A 26662-nucleotide genomic window follows, 5' to 3' on the forward strand; every position below is an offset into this window, starting at 1 on the left:
AACTCTCTCTCCCCTGTTTGACTCTTTTATGACAGCAAAACAAAGGCTTTCAATGATGTTTACCATGAATTGAATTAAACAGCTGAAGACCAGTTCATAATCACAGCATTTTGTTTTCATATCCTTAAGTCTTTTAGCAGTGGGGCTTCCAGTTGAGCCTCAGCTACAGCTTATCTCAAGATATAGCCAAGTGCCCCGAGGCTCCCCCGCGCCGGAGCACCAAACTGCACTCAGGCTTCTTAATTGAAAAAGACAGGGTGTTTGCATAGGATGTTTGCATCCCTCAGACATTAAAAGCGACATTCATGCCCAAGTACAAACGACACTTGGGCTCAGCTGAACTCCTCTGACTTCCTTCCTCTAGCTAATACCAGTCTGATTTCAGAGCAGGACTTCATCCCTGCACATGGGGACGATAAGAGCTGAAAGCTGCCACCTATGCAGGTGAAAAGACGCAAACCCTCGCCCACTGGCCTGAGCTAATCCCCTGTGGGATGGCTGACTAATTGCCCACATGCTCTGCTGACCTTTGGGAAAGCTGCTGAGCGAGCTCTGGAGCTGGGATGGGAGCGCTGGGAAGGGCACACACCACTGGTGCTCTGGAGGAGAGGCGGGCAGGGACCAGCCCTGGGCACAGCGCCTCTAATTCCTGCCCTAATCCCAACTCCAGCGCTCCCTCACCGTCAGGCACCTGCTCAGGGCCCTGGGTTTTCTGCCTGTGAGTAGAGGACAATCCCAGCTGCCCCTTTACCTGACAGGCGTGGCGTGAAGATTAATTGACCTCTACCCCGCGCTCTGACGACGTACGGCGCTATCCCCAGCGAGCACTAAGCATCCTTCCTGCACACCCACCAGGGCAGCACCAGAGCCCCCGGACGGGCCGTGTGGGGGCAGTGGGCACCCCCCAGGGCACAGCAGTGGCTCACCTTGCTCGGGGCCCTGGGACCCCATGGAGGGGACGCTGGTGTTGAGCACATCGTTGACGGCCGTGTCGCAGTAGAGGCCCCGCTGCACGTCATGCTCGCTGTCCGTCTGGTCGCTCTCCTCATGGCCGCTGTCCTTCAGACTGTTCCCCTCCAAGTCCTTGAACGTGGAGCTGCTGGGGAAACACAGCTGTCACTTACTGGGTGGGACAGGGCGGCCCCCGACCTCCACAGCACCCAGTGACACTGCCCAGGCATGGGGAGCTGGGGCAGGGGCTGAGGGGGGGGACGCTCCCTGACCGGCACCTCTGCACTGAAACACAAACTTAAAGAGATTTAGAGATTTTAGAGGAGCTAAGATTTTAGTTAGAGATAAGCCTTACTAGAGTTAATTAAAATAAATGAGTATGCCTTGATGAAGTTAAGAGTTAGTAGTTAACTAATAACTGATTGCTTGTCGACACAATGTTTAGTTAGCTGGGTTTATAATGAAGAATATAGAAACTGACAAACAGCTTTTAGGAACATGAGACAATTGTGGGCCTCCTCTGCTCTGAAACCAATTGAAGACAGGGAATGGGAGTTCTACCAAGGTTCATTTGTCATATTTGCATTGAAAAGGTAGAAAGGTCAGAATGAGGATGACTTCATTTACTTTCTCATTTTGGGACCCCTCCCCATGAAAGGGACCACCGACCCATTTCAAGGAACAAACTACACATGCTTAATAGCTTTTGGAATGATTAGCATAGGAAGCGAGGAATGGGATGGACCAAAACGATGAATATGTATTTGTATTTTGGGTATTCAATTCTGGTGTGGATAAAAGGACTCTGCAATCATTGGAAAGGTGCAGTGTGGATTTGGGAGCTGTCCCGCACGCTGCCCGGCGCCGCAATGAACATACACGTTCTAACTTTAAACTGTGAGAGAGTTTTTGTCCGTCACAGTTGGATATTGGTGCTAGATCAATATCCATATTTCTTTAATAAATCAGCACCCCAAAGCACAGCGTCCAGCCTGCACCACCCTGCAGGCTGCTCCTGCCCCTGGCTCTGCTGTCAGCCTGTGGGTACCCTCAGGCTGCCCTGGGTCTTACAGAAGCTCAGAGTGAAGCAGGAGTTGAAATAAAATTTTAAGAATATACATTAAATTAGCTGTTTCTACAACTTGGCTCTCCCAAGTTGCACTACCTCATACTGAAGTTACACAAGATCTAAACCCTGTTTTTTTTTAGGTTATAAGCCAAATCCTAATCACTTCAAGCTTAAAAACAAAAGTCTTCCTGGAAACAGGAATGTCTTTTAATCACAATGATGTATTCTTATTTTTAAAAATAAACCAGTGATTCTGGGTCCAAGTTCATGCAGTTTTAAGGAAATCTGATACACAGTCAAACATCCTTGACAGCCTCTGCAAGCACAGCCACTGCTGGAAGGACCAAGGACTGAGCTGCTCCCAGATTTCCCCCAGGGGCTGAGCAGCCCCAACACCCCATGGAATGCAGCCCCCAGGCCAGAGGGGTGGAGGAAGGGCAGCTCCTATGAAGACAGGCTGAGAGAGCTGGGATTGCTCATCCTGGACAACATTGTGGGAAGACCTTAGAGCCCCTTCCAGTTCCTAAAGGGGACTTATAAAAAGGAGTAACTTTTTTACATGGGCAAATAGTGATAGGACATACAAAAAAGAGAGAGAGTGACTTTTTACACAGGCAGGACAAGGAAGAATGGTTTTAAACTGGAAGAAGAGAGGTGATATTTAAATATTAGAAAGAAATTCTACCTTGTAAGGGTGGGCAGGCCCTGGCACAGGGTGCCCAGAGCAGCTGTGGCTGCCCCTGGATCCCTGGCAGTGCCCAAGGCCAGGCTGGATGGGCTTGGAGCAGCCTGGGACAGTGGGAGGTGTCCCTGCCTATGGCAGGAGGCTGGAACTGGATCATCTTTTAAGGTCCCAACCATCCTGTGACTCTATGAAGAGCTGCATTTGGGACCCCAACACCCTGGGAGGGGCCATGCCCCAGGACCCTGGGGTGCTGCAGGGGCACCTCGAGGCACACCTGCCCCAGGTGGCACAGCCACCCTGTGCTCCTTCCACGCCCAGCCGTGGCACGGGAAAACCTCACTCACTGGGAGGACCCAGCTGCACCCACTTCTCCAAACTTTCTCTCTGGCTGATTTGGTGAGAAACGTCAGCGAAAGACACGGCCTGGGCTTCAAAGCCCCAAAGAGCTGGCGATTTTCATTACTTTGAAAAGCCCTTTTGTGTCTCCAAGGAAACCAAGCAGACCACCTACCATCTAATGCTCTGCAAAAGCACACGAGGGGGGAGCTCTGAAATACATATAAATTGGTAAACCTTCAAACATTACCTTTTAAATAAAGATGTCCCTATTGAAGCCGCTGACTTTGATTCCAGGAGACATCAAAGATTTTTAAGTTAAGAAAGCACTACAAATCTACAATTCATTTGTGTGAGTGTAGATGAGCAAGAGAGGCAGGCAGACAACACAGGAAAAGTACAAATAGATTAATTAAGTGCTGGATTTGAGAAGATTCACTCACCAAAGATAGCAGAGCTACAACATCTCCATAAAGGCAAAGGATGAAAATGATGCCACAGTATGTTACAGAAAATATTTTCTGTTCTCAGATGTCTGCACAGCATTCCTGGCACCCGTTGTACTTAAGATGCAAGACAAAGGTAGGAAGCAAGGGGAACCGCTGTCCTACACGGAGCTGCTGTTCGTAATGCGCAGGCAACCCATGTTACAAGGCATTTATCTTGCCTGCAGTGAGCCAGACCATAATGCAGCAGCCACTCAATGTGTTTCCACGGCTGACACTTCTCTAAAGGATGGGCAGGTCTGGGGGAATCGGCGGCAGCAGCATTTCCCAAACAATACAGCCTCGGAGTAAGCCCCGCTGCGGCAGGCGGGAGCGCTGTTTGCCTTTATCTTAGGTGGGAACGAGGAAAGATTAATAGATTTGGGTGTGCCTGAAGACTCTCTGGCGAGGAGCAGCGTGGCACAGGCCAGCCAACTCTCACAGCCACATTAGCATCATTAAACACCACGGGCCACGCAGGCAAATACACCTGCCCTCCGCCAGCTGAACCCGCGCTCGCAGCTCCCTCACTGCTCAGGTTTCTAAGATATAAACAAATGGGATCTCAGCCAGGCAGATAATTGGATATTTCTACTGCTCAGATCAGATCTCAACAGTTCAGGGCCAGCTTCTGCTCTCTGTAAAACCCTTGGTTCAGTGATGGCTTCTGCAGAGTCACCGAGCACAGCCGTGCTGGGCACGGGCACAGGCACGGGCACGGCTTGCTCCCCAGGCCCTGGGGAGAGGAGGGAGGTGGGCAAGGAGCTGCTGGCCCCATCCTGCACCCTCCTGCTGAGCAGGGAGCTGGCCCTGCAGCCCAGTGAGGAGCAGTGACCACGCTGTGTCAGTGCCCTTCCTGGGAGGGAGGCAGCACAAGCCCAGCCTCCTGCCCCTGGGGCGATGCTCACCTGCGGGCTAACACAGCCCAGCAGGGCTCAGCTGGGTGAAATCCCCAGACACAATCCCTCAGCACTGCCAGGCTCTGAGGATAGCACTATTTCACCCAAAGGGTAACTGCCAGGTTGCAGTTGAACTGATTGTTTCCTTTTACTCATGGAAAAAAAAATCAGCCTAGCCAAGCGCTGTTTGCCTTGGTATTCAAACTAAAACAGTGAGCTAGAACCATCACTGCATCCAACCCAATTACCTGCCCCCAGACAACTTGTGGTTTTTTTTAATTTTCCCCGCCTCACATGGCAGGGAGAGCTCACCACCCAAATCTATCCTTTTATTCCTGTGCATTCAAATGGAATAAACTCTCAGAATTTGAAAGTTGTCAGGGTAACAGCACTCTACCTCACTTACTGCACCTTCCCAGCATGAGGAAGCCAAAGAGAAGGAAAAAAATATTTCCTTTACTGCAAACCATGAGCAATGGGACTTAATGGTAAGCAAGTACTGTTTCAAAATCAAATGATTACTCTTAAAAAGTTTTGCATATTAAAATAAGCAAGTAGTATATAAGGCAGTATGAAAGAACATTAAACCCTTGGGATCTGGCTGGGCAAAGCAAGCCCCTCAAGCAAGCCTACGTACCTTTTTATTAAATGAGCTCTGCTGTTCACGTAGTTGGAATCAAAGGAGTAGTTTTCAGTCTGGAAGGAGGAAAAGAAAACGGAGATGGTTACAAGTCTGATTTCTCCATGACTGGGAAGAGCCAGGCTTGCAGGGCCAGGATGAAACCTTTCAAGAGGGAAGGAGCATCCCATGATGGCACTAACCCCTGCAAGCAGGACAGAGACAGGCACGGAAAACTCCAGTACCTGTCAGTCTTTCCACCAACTTTCACCAAAAAAAAAGGCTGGCTGGTGACCACAGGACAATTTGCAGAGAAGAAACAATGTGACTGTGCTCTGTTACAAAACTAATTGCTTTTAATTCCCTGATGGACTCAGTTCTGTGTGTGTCAATTTGACTGAAAGTTCAAAAGGTATTTTTCTTATTAGTGTATAATTAACATGTTAAAATATTTATTGCACAGATATGTAAATGCCAGCAAGGTAATCCCCTGCCAGAGAATTTAATGCAGGCACTTTTCTTTGTTTTACATCATTTCATTTGCAGAGACAGCGGGCTCTGTTATTAATAAAAAAGCAAACAATGGGTGGCATGCTTAAAAGTTAGAGGGGAGTAAAGGAAGGGAAGAAAAGTCAGAGGAGTTGTTACTTGCAAGCAAAACCCACTAACTCCTTCTGCTCTTCAAATGCAGTCTTTTAACCTCAGATTACACAGCCCCGGGGCTCTGGTGCTGGCAGCAGGTAAGGAACCAAAAAAAGCAACCAGAAGGTAGGGGAGAGAGCAGAGGGAAAGCCACGAGGCCGTGGTGGGAGCCATCGGGGGGCACGTGGTGGGAGCCGTGCGGTGGGATGCCGTGGCAGGTGCATGGTAGGACGTGATGGGAAATGCATGGTGGAACATGGTGGGATCTGCACAGCCTGGCCAGGATCCCTCCTGCACTTCAGGGACCCCTGAGGATGCAGGATCTTGTACAAGTCAGGCACTCCAGTCCACCTGTCCATCCACCCTGAGTGCCCCCAGACCCGCAGGGATCCCACCTGGGCTCCCACCAGCACCAGCCCTAGCCCTGTGGTGCTCCTTGCCTCCTGAGCAGCAGAAGGAGCAGGCTTTGCTCTGCTCCCCTTCCTCGAGGACAACAGCAGCATCCTCCCAGGACAGAAAAGGAACATCCACCTGCCCCCCAGCCCTGTCCTGCCTTCTCTCTGCCACGCTCCTCCTCGCCCCAGCCCCGCGGTTGCTCTCCTCCCCGAAGAGCCGCTCGGGGATACTATGGCCTGTTTTTATGGCAATTATGAACATGGTAAAAATAAATGCATGCATCTTTAATGTCTCAATAAATAAAGGAAAGCAGAGTCTGCTGCTAACGTAATCACAATGGCAGGATGCAGGGAGCGGGGCCACTGCAGCAGAGGCGAATGTGAAATCCAATCGTACCCCGGCAGAGGTTACACGGCTCTGCCAAGGTAATAAAGCAGAGGCAGCCTTGGTTAAGTGTAACCTTTTCTGAAATACAGCACAATATGTAATTTACCAAACAGGAACCTCCCAGAGAGAAACACGCGAGGAGCAGCGAGCCGGGGGAGTTGGCCTAGCACTCAGCACAGCTCCGTTATTACTTCCACACAGTAATTACTGCTGGAGACTCACGCTGGAGATTTACTGCACAAACTACTGGTCCCTGCAGCTCCTGCATCCGTGGTCCTGTCGGATGACTTTGGCGCTGAGGACGCAGGAGCAGGCAGACACACACGTATTTCCAGAGCACACAATACCCAGAACCTGAACACCACACACCTGACGCGGTGCTTGTCCGTCAGCCCCGCTGCTGCCATGCCAAGGGGGGTGGATGCCACCCCACAGCAGCCCCCAGCCCCGCAGATGAGCTGAGAGCAGCCAAACAAGGGAGGGCAGAAGGGATGGGAGCCAGTTTTGGCACGACCCTCACAGAGTGGGGAGCCTCTCCTATCACCCAGCACTGGCAGATGTGGGAACAGCTCCCACAAGGCCAGAGCCTCAGCTGGCTCTATTCCCTGCATCCCCAAGCCCCACCACCGTGCCCAGCAGCAGGGAGAGCCCCTGCACCCACCACTGCCCCCATCACCTCCACCCCTGTGTGTGCACAGGTCAGCCCTGGGAAAGCCAGGAGAGGAACAGCTGGCTGAGAGGATGCAGACAGCAAATTTCAGTATGTACAGGTACATTGAAGAGATTTAAACACTCAGAGCATGGGCACTGCCCCACCAAGGCTTCAGGGGCCAAGGAATAGCCAAGGTCATCCACAGGGAAAGTCTGACCACTGCCACCAAACTCCCACAGGCTGAGGAGACACCACACGTGCTGCCATCAAACTGCCACAGCCCAGATACAGACCTGGCACTAAATTCCCCTCGGACCAACATCCCTGGGAGCTTTGCTATTGATTTCAAACCAAAAACAAAGACCATATCCTGGCTCAACTCGACTGTTCACCGACGAGCAAATTCCCCGTGATTTCTGTTCAATGGCCTGGAGTAATGTCCTTCCTGTGTACTCCCTGCTGTGCAATCCTGTGTATTCCACGTGTCCCCCCCTCAGGATGCTCTGCACCACTGATAAAACCCCTACATCCACACGGAACAAGAGGGCTCCTGAGAAGTAGGACACAGCATCCGTTCCCAGGCTTGGAATTCCCCCACCACTGGACACAGCACAAGTAATGATAATTACTTCCAGATTGCAGGCAAAACAAGGAGTGACACGGCCACAAGGATGGGAAATCCTCTTCCCTGGGTCTGCACTCTCAGAGGTGAGAGCTGCCTGTGCTGCCCACGCTGGCACAAGGGTGGGCTGCCCATCCTTCCCACACTAGCACACTCCTTCCAGCCCAGTTTCTTTACTTAGCCACGGGATTATCTGTCAAGGTTATCTCCATGCAGACTAGGGGATCAAACCAGAAAAATCAAAAAGAAATGAGATTTTTCATGGAGAAGGGTTGCTTTACAGCTTGCATTATTCAATCAAAGTTCACTTGATTTAGTTCTAGTCCATCCTGCAAGGTGCAACCACTTACAAACAGAGGCAAAATTATGGGAAAGGAGAGCGTCTTCGACATGTCAACATTTTAATTGGGAAAGGATCCGCTCCCTCTCTTAATGAGACCCAAAGAACAAAGTCAAAGCACAAGAAAGAGGGAAAAGGTAAGGCTGGCTGGCACCGATGAAAGTGTGCTCTTCATCAAGTGCATCACTGAGAGGCTGGCCCTCATCTTCTTCATTATTTTGGCAAAAGCAAATGAACTGTCACTTTCTCACTAATCAGCATCACTCCTGTGGAAATCAAAGGGGAGCCCAGCCCCAAGTCCAGCCTCTCCTTTCCATGTTCAGAGCCAAAGCACAGCAAGGACCTCCCAAGCATGCTGCCAACTCTTTATCTGCTGCTCCTTGTAACTGAAGAAAGGATGCTCACACATGTCATGATCAGCCCCACAGCCTCTGTGCCATGAATAAACAATACATTCCAGACACTGGGAAACGCTGAATAACACCGTGCATGAAGTCTCTGGCCTCAGCCTGCATTTCTCTTGGAGGAGAGAAACCCTGCTGTCCTCAGGGACAGGTTTGTCCTTGCTTTCCAGATGCAGACATGTTGGTGTCAGTGCCATCAAAAAGAGCCCCGGCTTGCCATACAGCTTACCAGTGCCTAATTTGGAAAACGCTTTTAACCGCTGCCTTAGCAACACAAATATAAATATAACAACAGACACACTCCGAATCAAGCAATCAGGAGGGAAATATTAAACTTTTTTTTTCCCCCCTAGCGGTTGCTTTTGGTTGAAGACTGCCAATTCCATTAAATTAAAAAAAAAAATATATGTACAGACGTCAGTATAACTCTTCTTGACCTGGATATCGATGGGGTGACTTCCCCGACAGCAAAAGCTCTGTTAGCAACAGGGCACTGCTCTAACGACTGCTCACTCTCCGCCTTAGAAACAGAAATAAACCCTGGCGGAGCCAAAGGCGGTCTAAGAGGAACTAGTGGAAGTGCCAGCAGAAAGGGCAGCGGGCTGCAGCAGCTCGGGGCACCACCAGCGCCGTGGAGCGCTGGAGGAACAGAGGATGCTGGCTGGGTCAGTCCCCAGGGTGGCAGGGATGTGTCCTGGGCCATGCCAGCAGGCTGGCAGCAGCACAGCCCTGTCCCCGCAGCCCGCTCGCCTCAGGGCAGATGCCTGGCACCTGGCTCTTTATCACTCTTCCCTCTTTCCAGCAATTCCAGGAGCGGGATATTTTTCAAACCAAACTCCACGGAGGTGAAAATCCAGCTCTCTGCACGGCACGTGGACCCAGGCTCTCGATAAAGGGTTTGGTTCCTCACTCCACACGTCAGCCCCCAGCAAAGTCCATGGTTGTTTGGAGCTGCACCCATCCCTCCCGACCCGAAGTGACAGGTATCCATCCATCTGCCAGCCTCTGCCTCACAACACGGCTCTACAGCATCTCAACACAGGGCCTTTCTGCCCTTCTTCTCACTTCAGGGTGAAAACATTTCTATCTTTCCACAAATTATTGTAAACCTGCTGCAACCTCCTGCCAAAGCATGTAGGGACTCTTCACAAAATCAGCTTCATAAAAATGACACATTTAGCACCACTTTTTCAGGGTTATCCCTTGAGCCTTTTTTCCCCTACGTGCCTTGTTAATAAAGCTTGCATGTCACCCTTTATTATTAAAAAACAAAGCGGACCTTTCTCCAAGGCTGCAATGTGCATCTCTCCTTTTGGGTTTCACAAAATCCTCCAGAAATGACGGAATCCTCCACAGAATCCTCCCCCTGCGACGGCTCCTCATCCTCTGCATCAAGCTGCACATCTCCACTTGGAGCACCAGTCTCCTGACTTTCCCTCTGTGCTGCAGGCATCACTGGGGACCACAGAAATGGCAAATTGCTCCCAAAAGTCCACTGGGCCTCCCTGGTGGGAAGGGTAGGGCTTGTAAGACCACTTCTCCTGGTCCTTCTGTATCCTCAGTCCTGTTCTCCATGGGCCACTCAATCACAGGCTCCAGCATCTGCAACAGAACTGATGCTGCCTATTAGGAGATCTCACCAGCATTTAATTCTTACGGCTTGAATTACATTGTGGGTGATACAGAATTCATGCAAATTAAATAAGAACGATCCAGCTGCACTTGGGAAACAGTGAAAATTTCAAAGTAGGGACCAGGTCAAATGAAGTACGCATCAGCAATGAGGGAAAGTCATTATCATTTAGCAAGCTGCTCATTTAGCCCATGGGAAATAAGGAAGCGGTCTGAGACTCCTTCCCGCCGGGAGCAGGCGCAGTAGGAAGCCCCGTGGAGCACGGGATCCGAGCCCACGGCCCGAGAGGAGCAGGCAGGCTGGTGCTGCTGCTCTCACACCCGTGACAGGCCTCTGGTCTCCCTCTGCACGCCGCCAGAGACTCAGATCCACATCCAGCTCCGGGCTGGGAGCGATCTCAAGGGACGTCAGGAGAGGTTTCCCCTTGTAATTAGCCCTGTGCTACTGGCCCTCCTCTGCCCAGAGCGGGGTCAGGGGCCAGGGTGGTGACCAGGTGCAGTGCCTGACCCACGGGAGGAGCTCTGCTCCTGCTGGCCCTGCTGGCCACCAGCCCCGCTCCGGCACTGACGGCAGCACCCACAGCCAAACAGAGCCCTGCTCCCCGGGGCCTGACCTCCCACACCAGCTCCTCCTGCCACGGTGGTGTCAGAGGTTTGAGAGCAGCAGCAGCCCGAGGTTTTGGGTTAAACACCTGTGCAAACACCACTCAGACAGCTACTGGGGCTTCCACCACGGGGGAAAATCAGCAAATGCTGACAGACTCAGCGGGGGGAGCGATGGCCAGGTCACACCAAGGAACCCACTGCCCTGTCCCCTGGCAGCCAAGCTGTGCTGTGGCTCTGAGACCCTGCAGGTCAGTGCCTTTGGAAAGGACCCATCTGGCCACTGCTGCCCATCAGCAGCTCCAGCCACTCCATGGGCACTGGAGCACAAGCCAGAGGAGGGGGCAGAGGAGCAGAGGACACATCCCTAACTGCCAACAGCCCCAGGCAAGACAGAAGGAAAACATGAAGCAATTCAGCTCTTAAAGAGTATTTAGGAGCCAGTCACCTGGAAGAGATGGAAGGACCTGACCTCTGGCATCTCCCTCTGCAGCCATCTCCCCACACCCAGCTCGCTGACAGAGCTTCTCATACAGGAGACTGCAAACTGTGAACTACCAACGGAGTGTCTCTGAAAAAGTAAGTGCATTTAGCATCTGATATTGATGTTTTATAATTAGATGTAATACAGCAGATCATTTTCCTGCACTTGATCAATGAAACCAGGGTTGGGTTTGGGGTTAGGCTGTTTTGCAGACTCTGATTGCTGCCCAAGCCTACTGGAGCAGTGCCTCGCTCGCTTCAGCAGGAACGAGCAGAGACAAGGATGTGCAAACACAGCATCCATTTAGATTTACTATCCCCGAAATATAAACAGAATATTTATTTCTGGCCTTTTAAGTAGTAATTCCAAATTTAATGAGGTACAATGAACATTCCTCAGAGCCAGACTCTATGGCTACTTAACACCACCAAGCCTCTAATTACTACTGCAGCTTAAATAAAGGGCATTCCGTTATGACAGACATTATTAAACACTAAAGGAACTGAGTCCAGCCTCCATTTTCTCTTGATGAAATAAAAAGCATTGCAGAGAAATCACTGGGAGAGTTCATCCTTTAGCATCACTCCTCTCATCAGACTAAGCAGCAGTATCAAGCCAGACTGTACCACAGTGCAAGCATCCCACTAATCCACGCTGAACCCCTGTCCCCTCCCCAAATAAATACAGGCTTTGTCAATTTTTGTTTGGAAATGGATGGGAGGCAAGAGAAAAGCTGCTGCTGCGATGTGATTTTGAAAATGAGGTACAGGATTAAAAACCCAGATTGAATCCAGGAGCAGCAGCACACAACAAAGCCAAAATTACACCCCACAAAGCCACAAACAGCGTCACCCGGTTGGAACTGTCAACAGATCAGAAATCTACAGTAATGTTATGAAGAGCAAAAATGCAATCCTAAAACACCTGCCTTGACATTCACATGGTACCTATAACCCCAAAGCTTTTTGGGGGTCGTGGCACAGGGGTCCTCCATTGGAACCATCACAGCAGATACCTGCTTGGCACCACTCCCCAAAATCTATTGAAAAACAAAATACTGACCCAAAAGTGTGGCAGGTGATCTAGAGAGGAGCATACAGACACGTTCTCACATGGGCCAGGAGCAGCCAGGAGGCTGGTGCTGCTCTGACAGCCACCCAGTGCTCCACCCCTGGCTGGCACAGGAGGGATTTGGGGGCAGCAGGGGCAATGCCTCCCTCCCATGTGCCCACTGAGGGGCAGGGGGCTCAGCTTGCCAGCCCCCCCAGCCTTCTACACAGGGCTCCTGCCTCAGTGTGCCAAGGAAAACTCCCTGCAGGGATGTAACAGCCAATAAACCTCATAGAAGTTGGTTTTCCCATTACCTGTAGCTGGGACTTTCAGATGTGTAATGGATCCACACAGGCAGCTCCCAGCACAGACCACACCCCTCCCTAAGCAGTGAGAGAAACAATCTGGATCTGATCAGCAGGCCCAGAGTGATGGGGCATGACTTAGAGATATGTTAAAAAAACCTTTCAGAACTGTCCTTGCCCTGCCTCCTGCCATTAGGAATGAAAACAACTATAACAGAAGAACCTTTTTTTAAATGTTCCCATCTCTAGGGCTAAATAAAACTCCCTGTCATTCACCTTCTGGAGTGGCAGGTCAGACCAATGCATTTTGTAGGGAACAGGAGAAATCACAGATTTGTCACTGCAAAAAGAAGAAGGAAAAAAAAAAAAAAAAAAGAAAGGAAAAAGAAAAACCAAAACCCAAAAATCATTGCAGCTGAGTTAAAAATAGGGAAGGCGTGAGATGCTGCTGCCAGCTTGGCACAGGATGCCTGGGCTGCACCCCCGAGCGTGCACAAGCCCTGGGGCAGTCAGGGGACCTTGGCCATGCCCCATTTTCCAGTGCAAACCCCATTTCTTCTGAGTTTTGGGCAAGCAGACAGAGCTTCCCAACCTACACAGCCCCTAGTCATCCTCCTCCCACGGCTTCACCAGAGGCCAGATCTGGTCCCACGCTTGCCCCTGGCACACGGGCATCCAGACCCAGCCCCGGAGTGGAACCTCTGCACCAGCAGCTCCTGCCTGGCTTCAGCTCAAATCCCCCCACACTGGCAGATAATCAAACCAAGACAAACACTGTCCTGCTGTGCTCATGGTTTTATCATTCACACTGTTTATCTGGGATTGCATGGGAAGGCTTGCAATCAGGATAGCCTCAGGCAGCTCCCACTCGAAGCCTCGAGGGGATTTCGCTCACAACAAAACTCTTTATCAAAACCAGTTTTACCCTATTTTAATTTTTTTTTCCCTTCTTCTGCAGGAAAAGGCAGCTCTCCAGCCCACAAAATCACCCTGCAGCCACGAGACTGGCAGCAAATCTGAGCAGGACTGGCCTTCCTCCCACTGCCATGGGGAGTGGATGTGAAGCCTGGCTTTGCTCAGCTCAGCCCCTCTCAGAACCCACTGCCTCCCAAAGGTGCCACCAGCTCCAGCATCCCTGGGAACACCCTCTGCACAGCCCTTCCTCCCCTCTGAGCCGAGCTACCAGCTCTGGGGCAGCAGAAACTGAGGAATTCAAGCCAACAGGAGCCTGTGCTCTCCCAGAACAAACTGTAGGGAAACAAATGACAGTACAGTGCTCACCAGATATGGGGATCCCAGTCTGGCACTAGCTGGATGCCCTTTTCCATCCCCACACTGCCCTTTCCCCTGCCCACAGCCACCCCACATTATTAACAGCCTGGTAAACACAGCCCGTTGGTTATTACAAAGATGCCAAAACCTTACTACTTCTTGTTCCTTCCAGTTAATGTACCATAGCCGAGGATAAATTGCTATTACAAGGAACTAAAAATAAAAATGTTTCAGAGGCCGTAATTGGCTTGTCTTGTTGGGCTTTTTAAGGAGCCAAAGTACCAGTTCCAGGCTATTAGCCCTAAGGTTGTAGGAGAATAGTATAAAATATTTCTTCATTAAAACCCTACCTTCTCCATAGAGGTGTTTTTCTTTAGGGTTTTTTCCCTCCTTTCCTTCTTTCTTTTTTTATTCCTCCTTTTTTTTATTATTATTATTTTCTTTTTAAAAGACATGCGTTATCAAATGAGCTTTAGTTAAAAGAGGGCTTCGAAAGCCCAGAGGTGATATAAATAGACAGAGCTCAGTGCAGCTGGAGAACCAGCCAGAGTCTTCACTCATCTATTCAGGTCATTTTTCCACAAAACTTACGTAAGATTCCTCAGTTGCATCCATAATCTTGGGTCATTTTTAATAATCAGCACCAAATCCTGCAGTCCTTGGGGAGACAGTGCTCTGTGCTGGAAAGCACCCAGCCCAGTGCTGTGGGACAGGACCACCACCACAGGCTGCAACCAAGGGTGCCCAGGGTGCTCCCTGAGATGGGGACTTTTCCTTTTGAGTTTTTTTTTTCCTTCTGAGGCTTTTTGATGTTATTTGGTTATTAAGAGCTTTAATTACCACCATTACTCAATATCAACAACAACCACGACAATCACGGCTTTGTTTTTGGAGGGAGCCAGGAGCTGGGTTCCATGATGCTTGTGGGTCTCTTTCAACTCAGGATCTTCCACGATTCTGTGAGAACCAAATCCATTTATTCAGCAAAACCCTCCTTTCAAAGGGAGCAGATGCTCTGCTGAGCGAGGACGCGGCGGTTTGGCACCTGCTGTCCTGATGACGATGGTGACGATGCATCAGCAAAATAGCTATAATTTATGGTCACAACTTTAAAATTGGCTTTAAGTCCTTGAGGAGCCTGCTCCGACTGACAGGAGCACCCTGGGACTGCCCTCACCACTCACACAGAGCCGGGCATGGCAGCGACCTCTCCGTGACAACAGCTCGGTGCAGCACAGCGTTCCAATAAATAACGATATCATCAGTAAGGATGATGATCAATTTCTTGGTAATATGGCCCAGGAGGGGAAGCAGAGCAGAAAAATTACAGCAGAGCCTCTAACCCCCTGCTTTTTCTCAAAGACAAGGTTGGATGACACATTTCTTTGTGAAACAACAACACAACAGGTATTTACTACTTTTACTTTGTGATGTGAAGGTTGCTGCTAAAATAAGACTATTTCTGTTAGGTACAATTGCTATTTTTTGATAGTGTCTCAGCAATACCTTGTTAAAAAGGGCAAAACAACAGTTATTAATTACCCTAATTAACCCAATTCATAAGACACATTTGTGTGGCTGTCATGACAACTGCTTTGACTAACTTGCCAAGAATAGCTTAGCTGTCCATTCAAATAAATCCCTGATAATTACTAGTCTAGTTTACTGGGCTTCTGTGATAATAATAATTAGTGCTACTGTACAAAAGGTCACGCTAAACAGTTTATGAATGATGCATTTCGCATGGTGATTACATGAGTCACGCAGCATCCAGCAAATGGACACAGCCCCATCTCCAGCGTGGAGAGCTGGGATTAGATCCAGCCTGTGGCTGCTCTGCCTGCACGCAGCGTGGCAGGATGAGAGGGAGACAAAAAAATACCCGTGAGTTGGGTTGAGCTAGGACAGCCACCAACCTGCCTCCTCAACCTGGTGGCCAGTTGGCCACCACAGGAGATGGTCCTCCAACAGAGGCACCAAAAAGCTTCCAAGCCCAACCTGTCACATGCTGGTATCTCACCTCTCCAGCTCATTTCCCCCCCTGACAAGGACAGGCGATCATGGATCACGTGTCTGGTTTTGGCACGCTCCCATTAGGTTTAGGATCAACGACAAAAGAGGGGTTAGATCACCAAAGGCAGCGTGAGCTTGGGGTGGACAGTCCCAGCCCTCCCCATCTTCACCTTTGCAGGAAGAAGCCCTCCAAGTTGCAGTTTGGGTGTGTGCACAAGGAGCTGCAGCTCCAGCACACGCTGCAATCAGGGACTGTCCTCCTGCAGGCAGCAGGCCCTGCTCAGCCCAGCACTGCTCCTCCTGAGGCTGCTGCTGGCTGCACAAGGAGCTACCTCCTCCAGGACCTGCCTGTGCTCTCATTTACCTTCGCAACAGCAAGCCCAGGCCAGTCAAACGTCACTTTAGCTTTGCTGAGGTTTATTGGTGAAAACTGACCTGTGGGATTCCCTCTGGCTATAACTACACAGAGGCATGGGAGGATGGGAGCACACTGCACCCACGCTGAAAAATCCTGCAGAACCCCAGGGCAGAGGGCAGTGGAGCAGGGACACAGCCAGGACATCCACTTCTAATACAGAGGACAGCTGCCAGCTCTGTGGAAATCTATGAAATCACTACATTTAGAATAAATTCTGATTAAATACCACATATGGTCCTTATTGTCCGTCCCTTGTTACCTATCACAGAGGCATCTGCACGTAAACAGGGTCTTAATCGGCAAATATTTGTCTGCCAGGGCCCCCTCCTCCCTCACCCCCACCTGAACTTGCAATTATTCTTATTGATTGACTTTAAGAGAGCACCAGGCACACGCCTCGAGCTGCCGAGCAAACAGGAACAACGGTGGCTCTGCTGTAGTCATTACCAGGGCGAGCAATTGCCCTGTCACACATGGCAGGTTATGGCTTCAGACTGGAGGCAGCAAGGCCAGATGAACGCTTAAAACGTCGTTACAGTGTGAAGAGCGAGGATGTAGAAATGACACCTCCTTTCTCAACAAATCTGCTCCCCGAGCATCTCCCAGCTCCGTGAAGAATTCATCTCATTAAGGCTGAAGAGCCAACAGAGCCCTTGGAGGGCTGACACGGGCTTGTGTCCTCTCTGCATGGCAAAATAAGCACTGATGAGGAAGTTTTAGATCTGGGGAAAGATGGATTTGAGGGCCCAAAAGGATTTCAGTGCTGAGCCCGGGCTCACCTGCACAACCTCCCCATTTGTAACCAAAAGTACATGCCAGAAGATGAGGTGCTTTTTTTAATCAGACCAAAAGGAGATCTTAGGGAAACCTGATGCCTGAGCAGAACACTCCCCAGTTTTCCCAAGTGAAGTTTGCAGCTCAGTTCAATATGTTAGTGCCTAATGAAGGTTTCCCCCATACTCTGCAGGGTACAATCATTCTCCTCCTAATGAGCATGTGTTAATGGCATATTAATGCTGACAACAACTAAGTGCAGGGAACAAGAGATGAACATATTCCAAAATTCATCTTTTTTTTTTTTTTTTTCCCCAAACAAAGGAGCCCACCGCGTGGCTGAGCAAGCCCCAGCCTGGCAGGAGCCTGTGGCTCCCACAGCGATGCTGCCAGCTCTGGTGCAGGGGCTCAGCACGGGACACAGAGCCCAGATGCCAGGGCCATGGCTCTGCTCTCTCACTGACCCAATCCCCAAAATTAGCTGCTGTCCAGGGAGAGCCTCAGCCCAAGAGTGGTGCTGCCCCTAGGCACAGCCACCCTGGGGGCTGGACAAGGAGGCAGAGGAAGCACTCAGACACCTGAGAAGTGGTTCAGGGGTTCGGGTGCTGTATGTGAGCCACAGCCCTGAGGATTTGCTTCCTGAACGTCCCCCGAGCTGGGTCCCTGCCAGAGCATCCAGATGTGAATCTGAATATGAAAAGTCCAGGCGGGAGCAGGTGACAGAGGCGCAGGCGCGGGCTCCAGCCCCATCCTGGTGCCGGCGTCCCAGCCCATCTGGGTTTGTCTCAGCAAGTTTGCATAAGCTCTCAGGCACGGAAAAGAGCACACATAATGGGTGTTTTCCTGTTTTTTCATCTTCACTTGTGAAAACAGCTCTCGAAACCCTGACAGCTCCCCAAAACCAGCATCAGTCTGCCGCAGCATGTGCTGCCCACCACCAGGCACTGCGGGGAAGAGGAAATCTAATTCTCTAACTGTCCAACTTCCACGTGCTCCCACCATCACTTACATTTACATTTCCAGATCGATAATCGATGCCAGAATCAATAACAGGGAATTTAGCTACATTATAAAAACAGTAAAATCAGCCAATACTGAGAAATGACTATTGAGTCCTGTGTTTTCTGTACTCACTTAGTCTAATAACGGTGAATGGTATTTTCCAAGTACATTATTCAGCAATAAAACCACTGAATTATTTGATCTCTCTCTAACCTTTATGATTCTAAGCACTCTTTTTGACCCAGATTGAATGAGGCAACATCTGCAGAGCCTTTCACAAAATTGTACTCGGTGTGCACTATTGTAGCTCTGCTGCCAAAGATAAATGTTATTATTTTAAAGCCATCATCCTTCTAATAGATGAGCAAACACACTGCATTAGCATAGCCTGCAGAGCTCCAGCACGGGTGAGAAAATGCCAGAGGGGTTTAGCTTAATGGAATTTTACATACCTGACTTAGGATGGGTTAATGCAATCCACCAACACGGGAGTTTGAAAAGCTGCCCTGTGGCATACACCTGCCATCACAAACGATGGTATCATCCAACAAGCTCCAGATCCCTGGGAGAAACATGAAGGATTCACACCCAGGGCTCAACAGGGCGTTGAGATGAGGACCTCATCTACAGATGACTCTCCAACACACTGTGACCCACACGGTTTATCATCAACCTGGGTGTCAGCTGGAGCAGTGCTGGCATTACCTGTGGCTCCATCAGAGGGTGTAGGAAGTGCAATACCTGTCACACACCTGCCTGCTGCAGCATCAGCTGCACCCCAGCCTTCACCAGGCCCAGGAGAACTCACTGCAATTCCACGTTCAACAGGGAGACACTTCAAGGCTCAGCACAAATCGCTTATCCAGCTGGCACAGGCCATTACTTCACTCCCAATTTAGACAAGGAGCTAGAGGGAGACACTGAAGCAGAGATGTTGTGCTTCTTCTCCAGCAAGCCCTCCAACAGGTGCCACAGACAAGCTCTGCCCCAGCAGGAACAGTGAAACTGGGAGCTGCCAACAGCCCCAGTGTCCCTTTGCTGGTGATGCTGTCCTGGGGACAGTGGGGACTGGAACTGTCCCCTGGGGACAAGTCCCAGCACAGCCCTGCCAGGGCAGCACTGCCTGCAGGGCACCCCACCAATCACCAATGCAGAGCACGCTCTAATTTGAATTATAATTACACTTATAAGTACACAGATTACAACTATTTATACTACAAATAAGACCATCCTGTATTTTAATTAACAGAAAATGACGGGAACTCAACTACAGCCTCTACTGGGAACAATATCTAACAATTTATTGAAGCAAGGCCATGCCAGCCCCACAAGCAGCCTGGCAGGAGAGGGGGAGTGGGCAGGGCTGGGGGTCCCACCCATCTGAGCCCTCACACAAGAGCAGGAGCAGCTGCCAGAGTGGGCAAGAGGTCAGGAGAGAGGATTCCCAGGAGAGAGGGAGGAGAGAAGATTCCCAGGAGAGAGGGAGGGGAGAGGATTCCCAGGAGAGAGGGAGGGGAGAGGATTCCCAGGAGAGAGGGAGGGGAGAGGATTCCCAGGAGAGATGGAGGGGAGAGGATTCCCAGGAGAGATGGAGGGGAGAGGATTCCCAGGAGAGAGGGAGGGGAGAGGATTCCCAGGAGAGAGGGAGGGGAGAGGATTCCCAGGAGAGAGGGAGGGGAGAGGATTCCCAGGAGAGAGGGAGGGGAGAGGATTCCCAGGAGAGAGGGAGGGCTCATCCCTGGGCAACCTGCAGGCAAAGCCTGAGGATGGAAGGAGGCAGGGCACAATGGCTCTGCCCTTGCTGGCTGATGGGAATTTAGGGAAGACCTGAGCAGGGCACAGTCAGCGAGGTCAGGAGCCCAAGGACCTGGAAGGGCACCTGGCTGAGGAGCTCCTCTGGCTCAAAGCCCTCAGGAGGGACTTCAGGAAATGGCAGCTGGAAAATACAGCTCTTCCACCCAGCCAAGCAGATGCACACGAGGTTATTCAAAGGCTACTGCACTTGGCCTCAGTGATGCCTCTGCTGCAGGTAAAGGAAATGAGAGGGAGAAACCACAGAGCTCAAATCACTCGATACAACACAGGTTCACTGGGATACTGCTGCAAGAAAGCCCATAAAGTATCATGCAAGACTATCCTTTTGATGAAATTTTAAAAAAACCTTACTAGAAATCTTTCCCAATTTAAGAGAAATTTCTTATCTGCCATGTAAATATAGTTGCAAAAGCTTTTTTTATAGACTTCACAAGTTATACATTAGAAATATGCATCAGAAATTCAAATTTTCCAAGAGGAAATATTTAAGGAACCTACCAACCCAAACCATTCTATGATTCTATGAAAACAAGAGAAGCCTCTCCACTGCCAGTACAAGTGAACCATAAAACCCAAAGCAGTAGCATAAAAACAAATGAGATGTATCTGATTATATGACATATTATATACTCCCACAATTAGGTGCAATATGTAATAATTCTATACACACTTTTTGTGTGCATATGGATAGAGGTGTGAGCATGGCAGTGTTAGGTTACTGTTTCAACCTGATGATCTTAAATCTCCAACTTAAATGATTCTGTGATTCTATGTAGGATATCACAAATACAAGATACAACATACAGTATGTAATATATAATAATATATATATTATAATTATATTATATATATATATATAATATAATCACATCCACGGGAGCACTCAGGTTTTGCTATTAAATACAAGCAGCTGCTGCCACACCAGCCCTAATCCTCCATGGGCCCTTGGAGCAAACCCCTTTGGTCCCTCCCAACCAGGACCCTACCACAGGCTAGAAAACCCCTGGAAAGCCCCAAGAGCTGCCAGGATGGGGTGGCAGCCCCAAATCACCAATACAAAACATGTGTTCTTTACTGGGGAACTTGGCAATGCTCAGCTCTTAGTTGAACTCAGTCTTAACTGCCTTTTCCAACCAAAATGATTTGATGATCTTAGGAAAAACCAAAGAGCATTGAACCAAGGGCTTGCCTAAAACCCAGGGAGCGTGGCATGGTTAAACATGAATGGGAGCTGCTGTATTTATCCCTGTTGCAAGGTATTCAAGAGAATTTCTCCACGCAACAGCTTGGAGCGATTACATTAAGAGATGTATAATTTGGTTAGGCTGACCTCAGAATGGAATAAAGAGCTGCTGATTTCCATAATGTCAGCCTCCAACGCTCAGAGAGGTCGGGGAACCTACAGCGATACACAACGCACTCTGGGAGTAGTTAAGCTGAGAGATCTGCTGGGATTTGGAGCCAGCAGGGACAGCAGACAGGGAGGTTTGGGGGTGTGTCACCAGATGACACAAGCAAAAACGACGCACCACAGCTTTGGTCACGATGAAGAGACTCATTTATTTTCTCTGACTCCAATCTTTTATAGTTCTCAAAAGGTGCCAGTGGATTGGAGGGTGAACGTGCCACCTCTCCAACGACACTGGACAAACTACCTGTACATCAAATTTCTCCGCCTCTATGAAAGAGTGCAAAACAATAGGTTGTTTACAGAAAGTTGTGTAGGAAAGTTCTCTACAAGAATGTAAACTCAGAAGGCTTTAGAAAACTCTTGATAACCAGGGCGACAGGGGTGCCACCCCACCAGCCCTGGTCCCTGGCAAGGCAGAGCGGTGCTGGCGGCCCAGGCAGGGAGCAGGAGCCGTCCCCAGGGAGGGGATAAAGCAGTGCATGCCTAAAGCTGAGAGCAGCGCTCCTGACTGGGGCAGGACAGAGGCTGGGGCTGGCTCCCAGGCAGGGCTGCTCGGGCTCGGGAGGGCGCGAGCCGAGCGCGACCCGCGCTTACCCGGCACGGCGCGCGGCGCGGGCACACACAAAAAAAAGTGCTGAGTTACAGTGACCTCCCAAGGAGAAAACAAGACTGGCAGCGCTGCCTGCGAAGCCAGCCTTCCCACGAGGGGAACATCATCTCTGATCCTGCTTTAATTATTGTCGCTCCTGAAAATAAGCCTCATTTCATCAGCCCGGCCCGTCTCAACACCGCAAACTTTCTCCGGGTTGGAAATCATCTCCTTTTTTCCCCCCTTTTTCCCTGCTCTATACACAGTATTACTCAGAAGCAAGCCAAATCCCTTCCAATTATATATCATGACGTTTCCCCAGCGCTGCACTAAAGCGAGGCCCTTCACTTCTAAATGGCATGGTTTATAACAAATTGTCTGTTATACCAGACAGAAACTGATTTCCTCAAACCCAGCATATTAAAGTGAGTACATTCATTCTGGTTGTAACACACAAAATGTGATTATAACAGACACTTTGGGGGCTTTTTAAGGCTAGCGGAGAAGAGGAGGATAAGCTGGAGGGGAAGAAAGAATTGACAAGTAGAGAAATGACAGAGAAAGAGAAACAGCCACGCTGATTTCATTTCTTACAAAACAAAAATCTTTGTGTGTTGTAGAAATGTGCTTTAGTTAACACCGCCAGATAGCCAGAGCAAAAGCTGCCGGTGCTGCCTGAAACGAAAATTGCTCTATTGTACTTAGAAAACCATTTCCCACAGCGAGGAGAACGCTTTCCAGGTAGTACAAAGCAGATCTGAAACCAACGGGGCCTTATCCTGCAACTGTTGCTCCCTCAAATAATCCCCGCAGCCACGAGGAGCCCCAGCTAAATCAGTGTGAGTGAGGATTATGTGGGAGTGTATCAAGGTTGGGGGATTAGACCAGGATTATCACTAAAACCAGTAATTCCCCATCTTACTGATGGTGGCCATCAGCTCCGGAGGCTGTGGATAGCCACGGCGCCCCCGGCGCTGGCCACGGCTCTGGGAGCTGTTGGGTGTGTGGGTCCTGTTGGATCAGAGGTTGCTCCACCTTGACCTTCTTCTCCAGCAGGCCCTACCAGAGCAGGGCCACGCCTGACCCACGCTCTGTCACAGAGCAGTGTCGGCCCTGCCACTTCCCTCCCAACACTGCCACCAGGAGCCACGGACCCCAGAGAGCCAGCCAGGAACTGTGGGGACCCAGCACACCCCTCTGCCTGCCCTGGCTGGCTCCAGACCCTGGCACGGGGCTCAGAGACCCTGGCACCAAGTCAAAACCACCTGTGGCTTCCATTTTAGCCCATGGGAAAAGCTGCCAACTCTGTGTGAGGAATTACAAGCCACAAGGGTTTGAGTGGTGTGGTAGTTGAGTTAACACAGCGTGAAAAAGTAGAATTTTAGGGTTTTAAGATAAGGCGTTCAAGGGGACAAGATGGAGGGATTTGGGCATGTCCTGACCTCCTTCTTCTCTTTGCCCTCCACGTCTTGTTGTGGAGGGCACTGTGGAGAAACCAACTTTTCTATTGGTTTAAGGCAGAGACACACTGTCCAACATAAATGACAGATATTGCACATTACTGTAAACATAGCACACGTATAAAGTGGTAGCACCAGCCCAAGGGGGTGGGAGTCTGTCACAGACTGCCCTGCTGGACAGAGCACAGCTCCCTGAGGAAGCAGGTTCTAGATAAGAGAAAATAAACAACCTTGAGCAGCCAACCCTGCGCATTCCAACTCCTCCTTTGGCCGCGCGGGCTGGGAGAACAAGACTTTTTACAATCTCGGGGTCATCTCGACCTCCAGACCCCCGAGAAAGAACCTCCCTGCCAATTCCACGCTGGGACAGGCAGCCTCCCAAAGAGGGCTCTCCACTCCCACATCACACCTCCTGGCCTCTGGCATGCCAGCTCCTGCCACCACGGTGGCCCCAGGGGAGCCCTGGGGACAGAGCGAGCTGCTGTCCCCCAGGGTGTTTCCCATCCTGGAGCAGCAAACAAACATCATCCCCCAAAGCGGTGCAAATCTGGGATGTAAAACTGCCTCTGGAACACAGACACAGCCATCACACACACCCTGTTTACTTTTTAAACCAACAAGTCAAAATGCAGGCATGTAAGTGCTACCCAAGGGTGGCTGCTCTACATGCAAGTCATGTCCCCTGGATCCTAAAAGGCTCGGCATTCAGACCAATTTCCACACCACCCCAATGCCACACGCATTTTTATCAAGGAAGCTGCCTAATGGCTCCTATTAATTTTGATTTTTAATCTCCTGGTACAACCCCCAGCAATATACATGCAAAACCTGACAACAGGCCCTTTTGGTTTCAAAGCTGGCTTCTCCTCCAGCTCAAGGAAGATGAAAAAGAGCTCTCAGCAGCAGCAAAGCCTCTGAGCAGCAATGCCCTTGCAGCTCCAACGTGTCCCGCTCTCCCTGCTGCAAAAACAAGTCCAAACACTAACGGGGGCCAAGGCTCCTGCTGTCAGCCATGACCACCAGAGCTGCTTCTTGCATCGCTGCCTGCAGCCACAAGGATGCTGAGAGGCTGTGGGCAGGCAGCCCCGAGTGGCACCCCGGCACCCACGGGAGCCCTGATTCCCAGCAGGGCCAGAGCAGCCCGGGATATCCCCCACTGCCTCCCGATGCTCTCCTGGCAGCCACACCCTGGCACAAGCAGAGCCGACAGCCAAGCCCAGCCCCACCCAAAGGGAAAAGCTTTATAAGGGTGGGCTCAAACTCCTTCTGCATCCTCAGAGCGGGGTTGCAGCCCCTCGACACCACTCTTTAATCCTTTCCAGATCACTGGGGAAAGATGAGAAGCACCAACAAACCCAATTATTCCCAGCCCCGAGACCTGCCACTGCACTAGAAGAAACATTTCCTGAAGCTCCACAAACAAGCCATCCTTGGGGACTTTTATTTCAAGGCTCCTGACTGTTAAAATAAATGAGGCTCACGTTAAAGACCAGCTACATCACAAACCCACCGCTGCTGGGGCAGCACGTGTCTGCAGAGGCAATAGCTTACCCTCAGCCACAACCACCATATGCCAAGTGACACTGCCAGAGACACATTTACCTCGTATTTTATCTGTTATCAAGCCATGCTTTGCCTTCCCATCAGGAAAAGTCACTCCTAGGTGGAGCAGCAATGAAATCTCCCCGATGCTGACACCTCACAAAGCCTCCCAGGGGAAACAACGGCGGCTTCATCACTGGAAGCGATTCAAACCAGCCCAGACAAAGTACCACTGGAAGTGCTGCAGGGAAGGCTTTGGCTCTGTAAACTCTGGGCAGGGACTGTGTTTATGAAATCCTCACCCCCCGGAGGTGTGCCAATAGCACCCTGCATAGCCATGGCATCACAGCACAGTGACACGCCACAGGGGTTCAGGGCACCATGCTCCCCCACAGAAACAGCTGCTGTGGAGTTTCTGTGTCACCCCGAGCACCAGGACAGGGCTGTCTAGCACCAGTGAACCACCTCACTCTCAGGGTCACGGGGATTTTTAGAAGCCAGTAGAACCCACACCACCAGCAAGATAGCTTTGCCTGCAACAGCTGGAAGCATGACACTGGGGTTCTGCCAAAAAACATCCGCACTCCCGCCCTAAACTAAACTTCCAAACAGCTTCCAGTTGGGATTTCTCCACCCTGATCCTGCCCCTTTGTCCAGAAGCACCTCCAGAGAGGGAGCAGACCCTGCCAGGACGTGTTTGTCTCGCACGAGAGCCGCCGGCGCCGTGGCAGGACTGGCGAGCTGCCTGCTGCCCTCGGCCAGCTCCCGGGGCTCTGTTCCACTGGCACCCTGGCCACCAGAAAGAGACAAACCTCTTTCTCCAGGCAAGCTACCAGCTCTTCACAGCGCATCTCACCTGCACAAGTGACGGGAAAATGGGGCGAGGTGGAGCCACAGGGAGAAACAAACATCCCGTGTCCCTCACAAGAGGGTGAACGAGGCAGGGAAATCTCTGGAGGGCACATTCCATGAGACCCCGGCCCAGCTGCTGCATCACAGAGAGGCACAGGCAGCACTGCCTCGTGCATGCAGCTGCCTGTTAACTTTATCAGCTGAGTTATGATGCTCCTGATGCTCCTTCCATCCTCCCTGGCACCTGAGGCCTCCCACTGCCAGCATGCACTTCTGGATAATGCCAGCATGTGATGGATTTTGTGACTGGTGGCACTGAATCACAGGCTGACAGGATGCTCCACTGCTCCAGTGCCCACAGCGAGGCACCAGCCAGAGATGCACTCCAGAAGTCTCTCCAAAAAACACTGCTCCAGGAAGACAGGAATTCCTCAGAGACCACTGCCCACAGCATGCCAACAGCAGCGGTCACTCGTATGGGCCAACACAACCTCTCAGAGTTGGTTCTGCCTCAGTGGAAGTCAAACACCAGGGTTCAGTGAGCATTCTGCCAATACAACCACAGCAGGACCAGGCCCCTGGCACCAGCCCTCTCCAGCAGCCCTGCAGAGGGCCAGGCTTGACTCTGTGCAGCACCAGGATGAATCTGAAGCAGCTCCACTGCCTTCAGCAGCAGCATTTTGCATTTACACCGGCACACTGAACACAAAACAGAGTGAGCCATAAATATTTCAGCTGCTTTTTCAGCTTTGTTATTCTGTTCAAAGCAGGAAACATGACAAACCTTTGATTGTTTTGCTTAAAACCAAACAATAATTCAAAGAGAGACAAACAAGCAATGTTAAATGATGCCTGTGATGTACAGGAAAGCCAAAGAATTAGAAGAAACTGATGAGGATGGCGTGGATCGGAGCAGCCCCTTTCCCTGCCTTTGGCAGGTACCACACATCCCT

General features: G+C 50.5%; 1 protein-coding gene across 2 annotated transcripts in view; it reads right to left on the reverse strand.

Moving 5' to 3' along the window:
- PCDH19 (protocadherin 19) overlaps positions 1-26662 on the reverse strand; it is a 57271-nt gene that overhangs the window by 24119 nt on the left and 6490 nt on the right. The window contains exons 3-4 of one of the 2 annotated variants that reach the window (XM_053955679.1): positions 5063-5121; positions 927-1096 (exon numbers count right to left, since the gene is read on the reverse strand). In XM_053955679.1, the coding sequence (XP_053811654.1) occupies positions 927-1096; positions 5063-5121 (229 nt within the window). Of the gene's footprint in view, positions 1-926; positions 1100-5062; positions 5122-26662 lie in introns of both variants that reach the window. The other variant, XM_053955678.1, reaches the window with a different exon arrangement.

The sequence above is a fragment of the Vidua chalybeata genome, chromosome 14, assembly GCF_026979565.1.
Source record: "Vidua chalybeata isolate OUT-0048 chromosome 14, bVidCha1 merged haplotype, whole genome shotgun sequence".
Classification (NCBI taxonomy): Eukaryota; Metazoa; Chordata; class Aves; order Passeriformes; family Viduidae; genus Vidua; species Vidua chalybeata.